The sequence below is a fragment of the Alosa sapidissima genome, chromosome 5, assembly GCF_018492685.1.
Source record: "Alosa sapidissima isolate fAloSap1 chromosome 5, fAloSap1.pri, whole genome shotgun sequence".
Taxonomy (NCBI): Eukaryota; Metazoa; Chordata; class Actinopteri; order Clupeiformes; family Clupeidae; genus Alosa; species Alosa sapidissima.
Genome location: NC_055961.1, coordinates 4,890,305 through 4,906,364, shown reverse-complemented (window position 1 = coordinate 4,906,364; position 16,060 = coordinate 4,890,305). Strand labels below are relative to the sequence as shown.

Here is a 16,060-nt window from a genome sequence, read left to right as displayed (position 1 = left end):
GAGGGACTCTTGAAACTCTCATCTCCATCTTTACTTGTCAGTGGGATGTTGGAGGCCTTTAACATGCAGCTGGGGACTCATAATGCCGTATAACCTTCTTTATACAGTCTGTACTGATGTGATATGAAAATGAGTGTGTGGTCATCATTATGTACTCTCTCTGTGCTGTATACTGTAACTAAGTTGTATTGGTAGTAAAGTGATATTTTCTGTTTCAGTGTCTGATGTCCAGGCTGTTTATCCTGAATCAGTGACCAGAGAGGAGCTCTTGCGGTGTAAGTTGGACACACACACACACACACACACATTTAAAATGTGTGAATCAATTAATTGAGAATAACAAATGTTTAAAAGTAATATAAAATTAAAGGTGGTAGCCTGGTCTACCTGCACTGCTGCCAGTGGGTGACGTCATAGGCAACGTGACCTTTCAAATTTGCCTGTCTGTAAGATGCGTGCATCGTATTGTTGTTTTAAGAGACGGTGAAAAGCAGGGTAAGATCACTACAGGCAGTCTGTTTTCAAAACCATTTAGCTGATGTTGAAAAATAAACTTTAACATTTATCTCGTTTTGTAGTGTCATTTTGAAATATATGTTTGCCAGCATAAGATTTTTAACAAACATAATTTTAAACTGAATTGACCGGTGAAAGTGGCTCGGTTTCTTTTCTATACCAGCTTTTGAAATTGCAATGGGAAAGCATGCATCGTTATATTGAATCATGTATAGGCGGCATTGGACCATTAAACCACACAATGATACAAAACATACAGCCAAACAAGGCAAGAAATGGACAACAATATCAATATTTTAGAGTGGCCCAGCCAGATTCCAGACCTCAATCCATCAATGGCAGTGTCATTTTCAGTCAGAACAAGCATATTGATGAAGAGAAAATGAACATTAAATCAATATTTGCCAGGGGTATTCTCATTTTGTTTTTAACTGTATATTGTTAACAAATCTTGTTCCATGTGCCCTTTTTGAATTTGAGCCCCTGCCCCGCAAAAGGTCTCTGCACAGCCCTGACACACACATGCAAACAAACACACACACTCATACACACGTGTGCGCACACACACACACACACACACACTAGCTACAGCCACACCCCCAGCCCTACACACAGGGGCGCCTGCAGGAATTAATGCTATGGTACGCACACCCATAACCCCCCCCCCCCGCAAAAAAAAAAAATCACTCGTGAACAATATTTGTCCGTTTTAGGTCCGTGCATTGGTCAGCAAAAAAGTAGCCTACATAGCATTACAACATCCACATGCAATAATACAACGACAATGTCTACAATGACCTATTCATTTGGACAACTTGATACAGCCCTATACAGGCTAAAGTTACCTTTAGTTTTGTTCTAGCGTAACGTGACGTCTGGCTTTAGCACAGTCTAACGTTCTGACAAGCACACCAATTGCCTACCTCGCCCATCTGGAATAACTCCTAGCTTTGCTGCCTCCATCCTTTCTGTTTTCGTTGTTTAAACTTGTGATATCCATGATGAGTATTGAGTTAGTGAATTAGCTCAACATTGTGTGCTGATAACCATATATAGATAGCCGAGTAAAAGAAAACAACAAGTAGCCTATTGCATGTCTGCGTGCGTATTCTCTCTCCTGCTCAAACAAAATGCGTGCACGTTAATTTTGATAACGTGTTCACTAACTTTACGTAATAGATGGTAAATAGCCCAATGGCATGCAGCTAAAGGGATACTGTGCATATTTGGGAAGGTATGGTAGGCCAATTTGGTGTGAATACACACACACAAGGGAAATGTTCTGTTGTTGAGTAGCTTGATGGTACGCACAGTGCGTACGGACGTACACCTGCAGGCGCGCCTGCCTACACATACACATAGACATATAAACACACACAAACTAAAGTTAAAGGTTGCACCAGGCTCTTTTTGTTGCCATTTTTGGAGTCTGGTCTGTCAGGCAGCTAGCAGATTGTGAGAAATGTTTGCTGTATGTGACAAAAAATGTTTTAGCTTAGTAACAACGTAACATTGCTTAGAAACCAAGTAAGATCGCTTAGAGCACCTTTAAAGTTAACTCATGTTTCCTTCCCATGCGTTGAGTGCCAAAAACGTAATATTAAGTTTTTAGCTTTTTTTTTAAATTACGAAACTAGACACTTTATGTAATTTTTTGGGAACTCTGTGATGAATGGAAATGAAATATATGACGATCGAAAACTCATGAAAACGGGTCGAATCAGTGACGCATGCATGTCAGGTCAAAACCAGGCCATTTTCGTGGGTCTATCACTAGGTGGCAGTCTCGCCAGGTCTCGCTGATCACTTCCCGGAAAGTTTACACAAGTAAGTAACAGGCAACACTTAATATTTCATGAAAGACGTTATATCTCCATTTCTAGAAAAAAACAGTGATTTTGATGAAAACTAACCACTGTTTAGCTTGGGATTTCTCAGGAACAGAGGCGTGTAGAAATACACGGTTTGCACCCACCGAGAGCTTAAAGTCTCACCTTTTAATCGAGCTATTGTATGTGTTCATAGCTATAACACAGAATATGCTGTGTCTGTACAAAAATCATCAACAATGGTCTAGATTGCTGTCACTCTAGGACAAAGCTCCCGAAAACAGCTTGGCATTCAATGAGTTAACTGATATTTAGCAGACACTTAATGTACATACTGAAAAAAAAAGAAAATGCATACAGAAATGCACACACACACACACTCACACTCATACACAGACACACACACACACACGCACCATACACTCTCTCTCACACACACACGCACACACACACACACAGACACACAGACACACACACTCAACACAAGAGAAAATATATATGACTAACACTGCAACACACAACACACACACTGTGATACACAAATACAAGTCTGTCCTGTTTTCTCTTGTCCTTCATCAGATTGCTGTCACTTCACACTGGATCCAAACACAGCACACAGAAACCTCTATCTGTCTGAGGGGAACAGGAGGGTGGAGTGGAGACATGGGCTCCAGTCATATCCTGATCATCCAGAGAGATTTGATGGGTTGCCTCAGGTGCTGTGTAGAGAGGGTGTGTCTGGACGCTGCTACTGGGAGGTGGAGTGGAGTCAGGGGGTTCGTATAGCAGTCTTATATAAAAGCATCAGCAGGAAAGGAGTGGGTAATGATTGTGTGTTTGGACTTAATGGTCAGTCCTGGAATCTGTACCTCAGCAGTTTAAGCTCCTTTTTCTGGCACAATAAGAAAAAGACTGAACTCCCTCCAGTGCACAGCTCCAAAATAGGAGTGTATGTGGATCACAGGGAAGGAACTCTCGCCTTCTACAGCATCACTGACACAATGACCCTCCTGCACAGAGTCCAGACCACATTCACTCACACACTCTACCCTGGATATTATATATGTAGTGGATCTTCAGTGAAGTTATTGTGACTCACATATACAAATGCTCATAGTAATGCTACACACACACATACATCCATTCATATCACATCTCAGCACATATAAAGTGTCACACAGGTACCCCTTAGTCCAGACCACATTCACTCACACAGCTGTTGTGACCCACACTGTATAAAGATGGACAGAAATGTAAAGACCCCAGATGCAGATAGATGCTGTTACCACATCCACACAGACCCCCATAAACACATCCCATCTCATCAGCACACACATAAGCCACCACTCACATGTAAGAATCTGGCAGCTGCCTGAGATTCTCTGTTGTTGGGGAAAACAAAAGCCCAAAATCACTCCCTCATCTCTGGACCCCAGCAGATATTACAGCGTCTGCACCCCTGGACCTCTGCTGGAACACACATCAGCACACCACACATACACTATTGGGTGGGACATGTGTTGAGGAGCCCAGTGTTTCACCCCCTCTGATCCTCTCCCAAAATGCACTTCCTCTCCCTCCTGCCCCCCCCAACCCTCCTTCCCCTCCTCCTCCCCCAGGTGTTTTCGTCTCTCTGTGATTGGACATGTTTATATTTACATGTATTCATTTAGCAAATGTTGTCCAAAGTTGGAGTTAAGTGCCTTGCTGAAGGTCACTATGGTGGACACGTGTCTGATGGGAGGTTGAAAGTGAAGCTCATTAGTTTAAGTTGTTTAGATGTAAATATGTATGTGGATGTGCTCATAGACTGCACAGTATATAAGGTTGTATTCAAGAGATCAAAAAAAGACGTTTGATGTAAGATGAAATGTACACTTCTTGTTGAAACATGACTGATATGGCTGTCCCAATCTCCAAAACACTTGTGTACAAAATGCATGACATGTATTGGATTTTAAGGTGGATCATTTGAAAAAAAAAAAAGCATGATATTGTTACTAAAGACTCGAGAGCGTTTCACTTTGTGGAATTCTTTGCCTCTGCCTTGTCCATTAATATTGCTATATCTCAGCGGCCGTTATCCCCAACATAACAGAGGGTGTGGGGTCAGACATCACATGATGTGGGAGAGTGTGTGTGTCAGCCTGAATCTAGGATCAAAAGTGAAGACAGAAAGTAGATGTAACATTTCAACATGAGTTTAGCAGAAGCGATTGCTCCAAGGCTACGTTTATACATGGCCGGCTATTTTCATAAACAGACATTTCACCCTCTCAGTTTTCAAAAATAACATTGTGCACACCTATCAGTTTTCAGAGATGTTTCCCCGTGTATGCCGTCAAGAGCATACCAAACCTGTCGGTGGCAGTGTAAGGAGAAGCTCAATCCCACGTTAGCCAATTAGAATCCCGAAATTAGCAACAACAGAAACAAATCACTTCCTATTTCTCTTTTGAACTATATTTGCAAATGCAAACAGGCCTAAAGCGTTTGCACAAACGTAAAAATGAGTACCACCTTAATAGTATCCATAATCAGTAGCCAAACAAACTGTAAACCTAAGGCACTCACATGACGTCAAGCATTTTCTGGCGCGTAATGTGACGTTTGAGAACCTAAAACCCTGTTTCTCCCAGTTGACACAGCAACACATAACTGGAGTTTTCAGAAATCTCCACTTTGGCCGAAGTTTTTAAAAATAATCGTTTTCTGTGATAAAAACGGGGATTTCATGTAAATGAGAGGCCAAAACGCGTCTTTCCCTCTTCCGTAACTTAAGAGTTTTAGACATGGGCGTAGATTTGCGTGGGGACCGAAGGACGTGTCCACACCAATGTCAAATGACCAAGGGCGTAGATTTGGTCTGAGCTTTGGTGGGGACACTACTAAAAAAAAAAATGTATGACTTTAACTTTGTATGATGCATTATCTACTGATGCATATGCAGTAAAACATTTAGCCAAAACACCATGTCAAATTTACCTGCAGCCCTGAATCTTCCCTATCTGAGCAACAACCTGGCCGGGGTTCCTGTGTCACTTTATGAATAAAATATTGATGTCATGAGCAGTGACATAGCACGACTCAAATCTCAAAAAAGACCAGTAGTATTCACTAGGTCTATAACTAGCCTATAACTAGCTAACAAAAAAAAATCAATTAACCACCATGTCCTTATTCAAGTTCACCTGCTGCTGTGAGTGACCCTGCCACACCACCGCTGATAAAGGGAGCGGCTGGGTTGCCTTTTCTGTCATCTGACAAAGTAACAAATCGATTGCCATTATGAGTGAGAAGACGGTTGGAAACAATGTTTTGCATTCATGTTCCATCTCCACCTCGTCAAGCCCATAGAAATGCATTTGTTTTCACTGACATCCTCCTAATTTTTAACCAAAATTATTCAAATTGACTTTAGGATTGCATTGTCACTTTGCAGATTAAAATACAATTTGTTGGAAATTATTGCAAATTGCAATATTAAATTGCATAATGAATTGGCAATTGCATAATGTAATGTCTTTTTGAATTACATATTGCAGATTGCATTCTCATTTGAATAAAGCTACACATATGCTTCCATAGGCGTCACATGTAAACATCCGGGGTCAAAGGACAGGCAAGATGGCTGCCCAGTACGTCTGAATTGTATACTTACTACTCGCTCGCATGGGCTACATAAATAACATACTAAATTGACGGTTGTGTAGTACGATCTAACCGACGTTAGTATGTACTGACTATTCGGATGCACCCTGGAACTTCATTCAAAAGTGAAAGTAGACGGTTGTTCAGCTGTGTTCTAAAGAATGTTTGATTCAAGTTCAGCGTGTGCTGTTGCGAACTATTTGTTTCTCACCAAAAGCCACGACGAAACGGTAACAAATAGGCTATAACCTAGGCTATGTAGGCTAAAGAGTCACATCGTGGGGAGTTTATTGTTTCGTTTTGGCAAGTAGCCGTGTAATAAGCGGGATAATGTATAGAACGCCGGTCATTATTGGGAAAATAAGTCCCTTCAGGGCGGAACAAGACCCCTCCGCTGTGCGTCCGGTTCGCCCTATCAGGACTTATTTTCCCAATAATGACCGGCGTTCTATACATTATCCCTTACATAACAGTAACACTCGTTTTTGGTTTGTTGTTCTTGAATTTTCCCTGGGGATCAATAAAGTATCTATTTATCTATCTATCTATCTATCTATCTATCTATCTCTTGTAATATTTCCCGTTCAATAACGCACTCGCTGCTGTCTATCCCATTGAAATAACACAACACGCAAAGAGCTGTTTGGAACTGTTGAAGCGTACGTGACCGCGTGGCGGTGACTTCAAAGAGTGTCGCAACTCTCTTTTTCTATGGCTCTGGTTGGGGCTATGATAATTGTGGGTGTGGCTATGAGATTGGTCACCCTGATAGACAAGACTATCATGCAAAGCTAAGATGTTTCAATTCACTTTGGATTCCAGTGGTATATACATGATAATGTATGGTAAATCCACTCGTAAAGAAATTTCAAAAATGAAGCTACTGAGTATGAATGCTGTCCAACTTCAAACTACCTCAACTGGATGTTAAAAAGAAAATAGCCTACTCTTGTTATCTCGCACAATGTCAGTAAAGAGTTTTAATTGAATTGAATCTAATAATATATTTTCTCTGTTGGTGTATGTATGATGTCAGTCAAGTTAAACAAAAAGTACAGAAACTTTTTTTCTGAAAGTTGAACTGGTGCCCGTGTTGCACTCAATGTCTATATGTTTCAAAGCACCTGATGGCCAAAAGTGTTGGCACCCACATGCTAAAGTTGACTGAAAAGCTGTGATGCTCATTGAGCTCAATGCAAATCAAACCAGCTAATAGGCTAACTGAAATAACACCATGCCAATCTCTAGGTATGGTGAAGGGGATGTGATGATGTGGGGCTATTTTAATTCCAAAGGCCAAGGTAACTTTATCAGGATGCACAGTATTCTGGATCCATGAAATAACTGGCCTTTAAAAATAAAAATCTGCCTGTCTCTATGGGAATTTAACATAGGGGTGGCAATACTTATGACCCCTGTATTTTAAGGAAGAACATTTATTTATTTATGATACATTATTCATTCACTAAGAAAATTGGTGTCCTTAAAGGTTAGATATTTCCTCATTTTTCACTTAAAGCATTAAGATCAATTTCCAAAAGATAATTTTATATTCCTCTTTTCAGTCAACTTTAGCATGGGTGCCAACCCTTTTGGCCATCACTGTACTTTGGTATGTTGATAATCATATCTTGATAACTTTTTCTGAGGTTTAAATGTGTATTAAAATATAAAATGGCTCTTGACACTAACTAATATTTCTTACATGTGTTGAAAAAGCAAACACATTACGGTGTGCCTTGTCTGGCCTTATATCTGAATCTGGATGGAGAAAATGGGTTACAACATGTCAGAAAATGTCTCGTAATGAGCATAACAAGAAACAGGTGAGGCAGTGACAAGGCTAATAAACAGAAACAGGTGAGGGGTGGGGACAGAGACACTATTAACTGAAACACATATAAAAACAAAATATATAAACAAAACATCACATAGTATAAGTAAACAAATGTCCACCGCAACCTTGGAAAAAGACACTCAGCCATAGGCATGTAAACCATTTTTGATGCCTTCATTAATATAGTTTGAGTAAAGCTACCAACTCAATATTTTGTGCATGTGCTAATTGAAACATTCTTTTCAATGATATGATATGGTTGTCTGTAAGGAAGACATCATACATGTGAAAAATACACATAAAACTTAAATGTGAAATTATTTTCATGTGTCATAAATCATAGATTTTTATTTCTTCCCAACATATTTATACATGTTAATAATGCACTACAATATTATGTCTTTTATATATATAAATGTAGATCGGATGTGGTTCGGCTAGAAGATATGGTAGTCAAAAGTTGCTATTTTTTTTTTTTAATTTAATGTCATATTCAACATGCCATAACTTGGCAAATATTAATCTCTGGGCCAAATAACTTTGCATTTGAAAACAACTACAGTCGTGCAATATTCCCTGAACATGAATTGTTCAAATGTAATGACTGAAGGAAGTTAGTGATTTTAAAAATCGGCATTTTATCAGACTAACAACATTGTTTTTTAAGCCTCCATATCTCAGAAAATAAAGTAGATAAGCTTAAACTTTTGCACAGTAGTTGTTGGGTATTACAGCATTAATGACATGAAGTATGAAGGAAATCCAAGATGGTCAGGCGGGAGGCATCTGTTGATTTGGCACGGAATGACCCTAAAAGCATGCCTTTCCTTTCCTTAGTAAGCTATAGTACACAAATGTGCTATCGCAATATAGCTGAACTAGCTGGTATTTGGTCGATTCCAACATCCATTTAATAGGCTATACAGATAGGCTAGCTTTCCATGTCAACTAAATGTGTAGGTCTACCAAAAAACGAAGTTTCTGGCATTTCTATGCCTTGAACTAGCGCATAATATTATGACTTAGGCCTACACTTTGTTTCTTGAAATAGCTTCTGATGTCCTCCACCTTTCTTTTCTTGCCAGACATCCTCAAATCGACAGCCAAGCAAAGATTATTTTCATAAAACTTCAAGTTGCCCTATAACTTTACTCTCCAAACTCTTCACAGCACTGTAGCCAATTAACTGACAGTATGATAGTAGGCTATTTATTTTCTGTAGGCTACAATAAACACATTTATTTTTTCAACTTTTGCAATATTACGCACTTGGCTACTGAACGCAAATCAGCAGGAGAGAGAATGCACGTAGCCTACGCAGTGTGTAGCGCAATGTGTAGGCTATTTGGTTACCAACTAACACTGTTAGCCAATTCACTAACTTAAGACTTCAGTGCCATCATATACAACGTTTTTTACACAACAAATACAGAAAGGATGGAGGCAGTAAAAGTAGAGGAGTCATTTCAGATGGGGCAAGAACAAGGTGAATTTGTATGCCAAAACGTAGTCCTACCCTGCATTAGAGGAGCTGATAATCATACCAAGCACACTCGCTGTTTAAAGTCATACACCACGGTAAACTAAAACTAAAATGTTACAAAGGTGGCAAAATTAAAGGAACCATATGTAAGATTGTGGCCAAAACTGGTACTGCAATCACTTTCAAAATACTGAAGAGCGGTGTATCCCCTCCCCCTCCCCCCTGACTCGAGGTTGCCAACCCGGATGGCGAAACACTACTGACTTCGTGATTAGTAGATAGGTGGAGGGTGGCGCATCAGGCCAAAACACAACATGACATGACAAAACACAACATCAACATCAGTTGAGGGCTGCAACTTCACTTTTTAAATGACAATATCCTGGCCGGACTACTGTTGTCAGTGATATAAGTATTTGAAATGAACATGATTTCTTCATGTCTAGTGAAATATCAGGGCCATTTTATGATTAATTGAAATATTTTTCTTACATACGGATCCTTTAATATAGGCTATTATTAGCCATGACATACATGGCTACATACCCTGAAGTTGAAGCTTCTCTCATACAAATTAACATCCCCCAGAATGTCCATACGAAAATGTTCATCATGTAATGTCAACTATTTAACTAGTTAGACTGATGATGCAAAGTTTGCTAGCAAGTAAGCTAATATGGAAAGTTCGCTAGCAAGTTAGCTATGGCTAAGATGGGGAGTCTGTTTGGGGAATGTGTTGTGTTTGGGCGCATATCGCCATCTAGCGAGGCGGAGTAAAACATTAAGAAACACTGTCATAGGCCAAAGTATTAAACTTTTTCAGTTTCAGGACCACTTAACTAACCCTAGCTAAAAAAAAAAAAGATTAGACCTACTTCAACAGTAGCCTATAATTAGTCTCCACAATAGGCCTACTCACTGAACCACCTTGCTTATTGTCTTTGCACTTTGCTTATTGTGTGGATTCATACTGTATGATTTAAACTGGCAAATCTTACATAGACAGTGTTGCAGAACTGTTTTTACATACAAGTTGGTTCAATATTGCAAACAACTCATCTATATTATATTTTACCACGTCTGCTCGCGGACTACTTGGGATAGCTTGCGGACCACCAGTGATCCCCGGACCACACGAGAAACACTGGTCTACGAATATGACAGTGGTCCAGTCAAATCTTTTACTGTCTATGGTCAAATCCCAGTCGAGCTATAACTGTAGCTCGACTTACCTGTGCATGTAAACATACTGACTGACAAAAAATCAGAATGAGTAATTATAACAGTCGAGTAGCCTTGTGGACACACAATATTGTTGGAAAATTGAGATGTGTGAAACACTATTTGACTCAAATGGTAATCAGAAATAATTTGTTATAAAAAAAAAAGACTATAATGTGTTGACTAAAACTGACTAAGACTAAGATACCTTTAGTTTTCTTTTGACTAAAACTAGACTAAAATGACGAGACTTTTAGTCGACTAAAACTTGACTAACAAAAATGATATTTGAATGACTAAATATGACAAAGACTAAAAAGGACATTTCGTCCTAAGACTAAGACTAAATTAAAAATAGGTGACAAAATTAACACTATATTAAGACATTGTATTGACGCTCTATTTGTTGTAGGCTATTCATGGACTGCTGCTGTTCTGTTCCGTTCTGCTGCTTGGCGTTTTCTAGCCTAACTTGCCTCTGCTAAGGCCCTGTCGTTTCCTCAGCGTGCAACAGATTGTTGCCGACTATCGTCAGCCGAAGGGTACCCAGATAGCAAAATGTATTTGGCCTGGATCCGACCCAGATCCACCTTCAGATCTGGGCCGGATCCGCAAAACGGACCCGGGCCGGTGTCTTTTGGCACAACGGGCCAATACCGTTCCGCATCCGTTTTCATGATCTGGCCCAGCTCTGAACCGGATGTGTTTTTTATTTGGCGGATCCGGGCCAAATGTGCAAATTATCGTCATGATCTGGGCCAGATCCGGACCAGATAAGTGTTTGATAGTGGCGATTGCGGCCCTTATTTGGGCCAAATGTGCACTTTATCATAATGATCTGGGCCAGATCCGGACCAGATGAGTATTCGATAGTGGCGATTGCGGCCCTTATTTGGGCCAAATGCGGACCAGCTCATTTTACATCTGGCACCCATTTGTACTATATAGTCAATGTCACTAACAAATCAAGGAGTTACAGTATTTGTTCAGAATCAAGCTTTAAAAAGTTAAGATTGTCAAATGTATAAAGGATTACTAATAAAGCTTTTTAAACAGTAACATCCAATACCCCTAGTTGAACTCAGTAGCCAGTAGTTTGATCATGTATATTGAGTGTTAATTTATTCCAAGATGTTGATAATTTATCTAAAAATCAAAACCTTGTACTAATGTATTTCAGAAAAGAAGCACAAATTCAAAATTTTACTTATTTTATTAAATTTAATTTATCACACACACTTTCCCTCTCAATTTATTACACATAGGGCTGGGACAACGCGTCGACGTAATTGATGACGTCTACGCAAAAAATATGTCGACGCAAAATATGCGCGTCGATTCATTAAGCATAATGTGTGCCGCTAAATATTTTGAATTTTATACCTTCAGTGTTTCCCATACGTTGACTAATCTGTGGCTGGGGGCCACGAAATCATTAAGCTGTGCTTTTTACGCACGCAGCCTTTCCTTGCCCTGGCCACTCTCTCTTGTAACAAGCCCGCTGCTCCTCCTCTGCATGTGCATTTAACAAAATATTCACGATTGTTGAAGGATTGTTGTTGCAACATAGAAGCATTGCATAGAACACGGTGGGCTAAATTGCTATTAAATCCGCTTAGCATCGTGACCATGCTGCGCAAATTTGTTCAAAACTGCTGCATTAAAGTTAACTCTGGTCTCACTCTCACAACATAGTAGCCTACATTGAGGAGACCAAACTAAGTTAAGTTATGCAATCAAGCAGTATCTCAAAGCTAACGTTACTGTTCGGATGTCAAATTTAGCATGCTTACTTACATCTGCTTGTCAATTTCGTTACTCATGTAGGGGTCATTTTATTGACTCTGAATGTTTGCAAAATCACAATGTAAATGGAAAAGTGTTTTCCAAGACTCAAAAGTGCTTGTCCCAAGGAGAAGTACAGTAGGCTACGAACCGTTATTTATATTGCATTCACACATCAGCAGCGTTTTAAAGGTGTTAATGTTAATTGCAGGGATTCCCTCATGAACGTCGTCTTAAAGTGAGAGGCACTCAATTAGACCTACTGAACTGAACTGAATGCTACCTCTGACTAAGAATGCATTACTTTGCACTTGTATAGTCTTTTATTTTGGAATCTTAGAGCAATAAACATATATTAAGGAATTCATGTTTTTTTTTCATTCAGATATGTAAATCAACATGTATAAGTTGCTATTAGTCAATTAATGGGGAGATAATCGAATTGGACTGAAAAAATGAATCGTTAGATTAATCGATGCATCGAAAAAATAATCGCTAGATTAATCATTTAAAAAATAATAGTTTATCCCAGCCCTAATTACACACACATATGTAGCATGCACTGGGTGGTGGGTGGATCTTGTCCTTACTGCCCCTGTTGAGACAAGAAAGGCAATCAGCACACATGACAATCCTTGGCTAATGCTTCCTGTACAAAAATGACATGACTCAACATTATCAAGATAGTTAATGATTTGAGTTGAGTTGAATTTGAGAATGAATGATTTGTGATGCAGTGTGTAATGCTTCCACTAGATTGGAAATGTAAAAATCTTGTTTGAGAAAGATGACGAAAGATGAAAGAAGTCTTAGTCTTGGAACAAGAAAATTTGAAAAATGTGAAAATGGAGGGTACAAATTAGAAGACAAAGTGGAATGTCTATTTCTATCCCTGTTCAAACAATTTGAGCAAAAAAACCCCCCAGCGTTCCACATTCAGCTTTTAGAGAGACAGTTATCTTTGATTATGAGTGCACCACCGGGGACTCGAATTTCCAAATGACGATTGTCCCGTCATACGAACGAGAATTTTAATCCTGATAACACCTTTATGTAATATATTTTGTTTTTTGAGTTTTAAATGTCAGAAACATAGGTTAAACAGTGCTATAAGACTTAACACTTACCTTACTGAAAGGGAGGATTGCAGACAAGGCACGCCAGTCACGCCACCTGAACGCCTCGGTCCTGGGACTGAAGAGACTGAAGGAGAAGGAGGAGAAGGCATGATTCATTTGATACTTGGATACACGCCTAACTGTATAAAATCATTATTTTAACATACAAACACGTATCTCACTACATAGAACACATCTCAATTATTTTCTGGCTTACAGAGTACATGGATAAAATGAACATTTCATTAACCCATGCTTGCCCCAAAAGCTAACGTTAGCTAATTGTCCAAGACCAGTTTAAAGTAGCCATTAACATTATATGAAAGCAAAAATAATGTCACGTTTTCAGAGATCGGACTCAGGTTCAGATATGACAAACACCCAGAATTGACTCAGAGGAGATTTATTAACCCTCCTGTTATCCTTGGGGTCAATTTGACCCCAAGCAACGTTTAGCATCATAAAATATATGGTTCACTTTTTTTTTTGCTTCATGTTTCATGACTTTTCCTCAATTGAAGGGTACAACAGAGTTAGCATGAAATTTGTACAATAATATGTTTTTAATGTCCTATACAAATATTTTGTACTTTGATGTTCCTTGGGGTCAGTTTGACCCCAGCTGTATGAAACATAGGATACATGAATATTTGACACATTATGGATATTATTTGAATAGTATGAGAACATATTGTTATTATCATTATTACATACACAAGTACTTATTACATATAAGTCATTTTGGCAGGACTATAAGTCAAAAGGGGAAGCAACAGCAAGCATTTGGGCTGCTGACACTGGATGGGCAATATTGCCAGCCAGGGTTCCAAGGTTCATAAAGGGGTGTGGTGTGTGTGTGTGTGTGGGGGGGGGGGGGGGGGTGGCTATTACACTCTTGTTAAGTACCTGTCACAAAAAAACTGGGTAACAATATGAATTATAATCATTTTCTGAGGGTTTATTTAGCTGAGGATAAAGAGTGTCAGTAAGATTTGAGGATAACACAAGGGTTAACAAGAGACAAAAAACAGAGCTTCCACAGTCCTGAGGGTAATCCACAGGGAACACACTGGACCAATCTTCAACAGAAAGCAGTCTTCAGAAAAAAGCACAAAAAACAGTTCAGAAAAAAGTCGTAGAAGGCAAAACTCCAGCAGGAGAACAGGGCACAGGCAACTGGACACTCCAGAGAGGGTGAAGGTGAAACACAAAAGGCAATCCTCCTTCATGGCAGTAGGCGAGTCTTCATTCACCGGCAATAAAACACAGGCAGGCAAAAAACAGAAAAAACTTGGCGGCAAAAGTACAAAATCTTCAGGCAGAGAACACAGTCGATGAAACATCAGGCAGAGGTCAAAACCAGGCAGGCAAAAACTCGCAGGCAGGCAGGTCGCACTCGAGAACTGCTACGAGAAGACGGAACGTTCTGACAGGGAGGCAGACTGGTAATGGGGATTTTAAAGCCAGCTGAAATTGCGATTAGATGCAGGCTGATTGACGCTGATTGGTAGTCAGATCAGAGACACCAGTGGAAGCAGGTGAGAACCAGGAGCAGACAGAGGAAGGGCAGAGACTCAGACCGACAGCAGTGGTACACAACAGCTCCTGCAGAGGGGGACAAATAGACAAAACACTAGGAGGACAAACCACAAACGGAGAGTCTGACAAATAATGTATTTCATTCTAATATAGTTGAAGCAAATAGGCTTACCTGAAACAAATCAAACAAAGTCTTCTTTTCACTAGCTCTCGTGTTCACCAACCGCTTCCGTTAATGTCTAAGCTCTGGCGGCAGTAAGGCAGTCGACGAAATCGAAACTAAAAATTTGCACTTCCGTTTCACGACGGCTGGCCGTATCAGTTGTGACTGTGCTTCCCGCCCCCTGGTGTCTGATCCGGGTCAATGTCTCCATCATGACAGTAAAACAGAGGTGACAGTTACAATTTGTTGGGTTGCGGTGCATGTGTCTCTGTGTGTGTGCATGTTTGTATGTGAGAACGAGCATGTACGTGTATGTGTGTGTATTCTGTCGCTTTTGTTTTGTTTAGTCAATGTTAGTGTTTAACTGCTTGTGTTTAGTTATTGTGCTGTCTGCATGCTGGCTCCGCTTTGCTGGTGGCTACGCTTGGGTAAATGTGTATAAGTCATTTGGTGCTAAATCCTTTTGCTTGTGTGCTGTGGTGTCTGATATTTTTCTTGGTTTGCTGCGGGTTTTTGTTTGCTTATAATTTCTGTAATTCCTATTATTTTGTTTAGTAATTTTCTTTTATTGATCCCTTGAAGTACGGGATAGTGCACCAAGTGGTTTGTATACATCCGGTAAGCTCAATCCAGTTAACCTGTCAGCCTGTTGTCTCTATGACCCCGTTTACACGAGCATGTGTATTTTTATAAACAAAGACATTTCCCTACGTTTGAGCCTTTCATTTAGACGCAAACGGAGAATTCGCCCCGTAAAACGGTTATCCAAAAAAACTCCGGCCAAAGTGTTTTTTTTTTGAAAACTCTGTTTATGCCTTTGGTTCTAAACTGTGGTAAACGGAGTTTTGGGCAGCCAACGTCACAGTATGCGACAGAAGTACACCAAATGTGCGACCAATGTTTACATTTACATGTTCT

The 16,060-nt window shown here is 39.8% G+C and overlaps 1 protein-coding gene and 1 long non-coding RNA gene across 4 annotated transcripts in view; one reads left to right on the top strand and one right to left on the bottom strand.

The window, feature by feature from the left end:
* The window catches only part of LOC121709064 (tripartite motif-containing protein 16-like), a 28,746-nt gene extending 24,796 nt beyond the window's left edge, over positions 1-3,950 (top strand). For all 3 annotated transcript variants that reach the window (XM_042092118.1, XM_042092117.1, XM_042092116.1), the window contains 2 exons: positions 219-275; positions 2,925-3,950. In XM_042092118.1, coding sequence (XP_041948052.1) covers positions 219-275; positions 2,925-3,439 — 572 coding nt within the window. In that variant the 3' untranslated portion in view covers positions 3,440-3,950. The remainder of the gene's footprint in view (positions 1-218; positions 276-2,924) is intronic.
* A 2,449-nt stretch (positions 3,951-6,399) lies between these two features.
* On the bottom strand, positions 6,400-12,030 carry LOC121709074. The gene is made up of 3 exons (XR_006031831.1): positions 12,019-12,030; positions 8,921-8,923; positions 6,400-6,563 (listed from the first exon to the last, which is right to left on the bottom strand). It is a non-coding gene; the product is annotated as an uncharacterized LOC121709074 (long non-coding RNA).
* Positions 12,031-16,060: the final 4,030 nt, after the last annotated feature.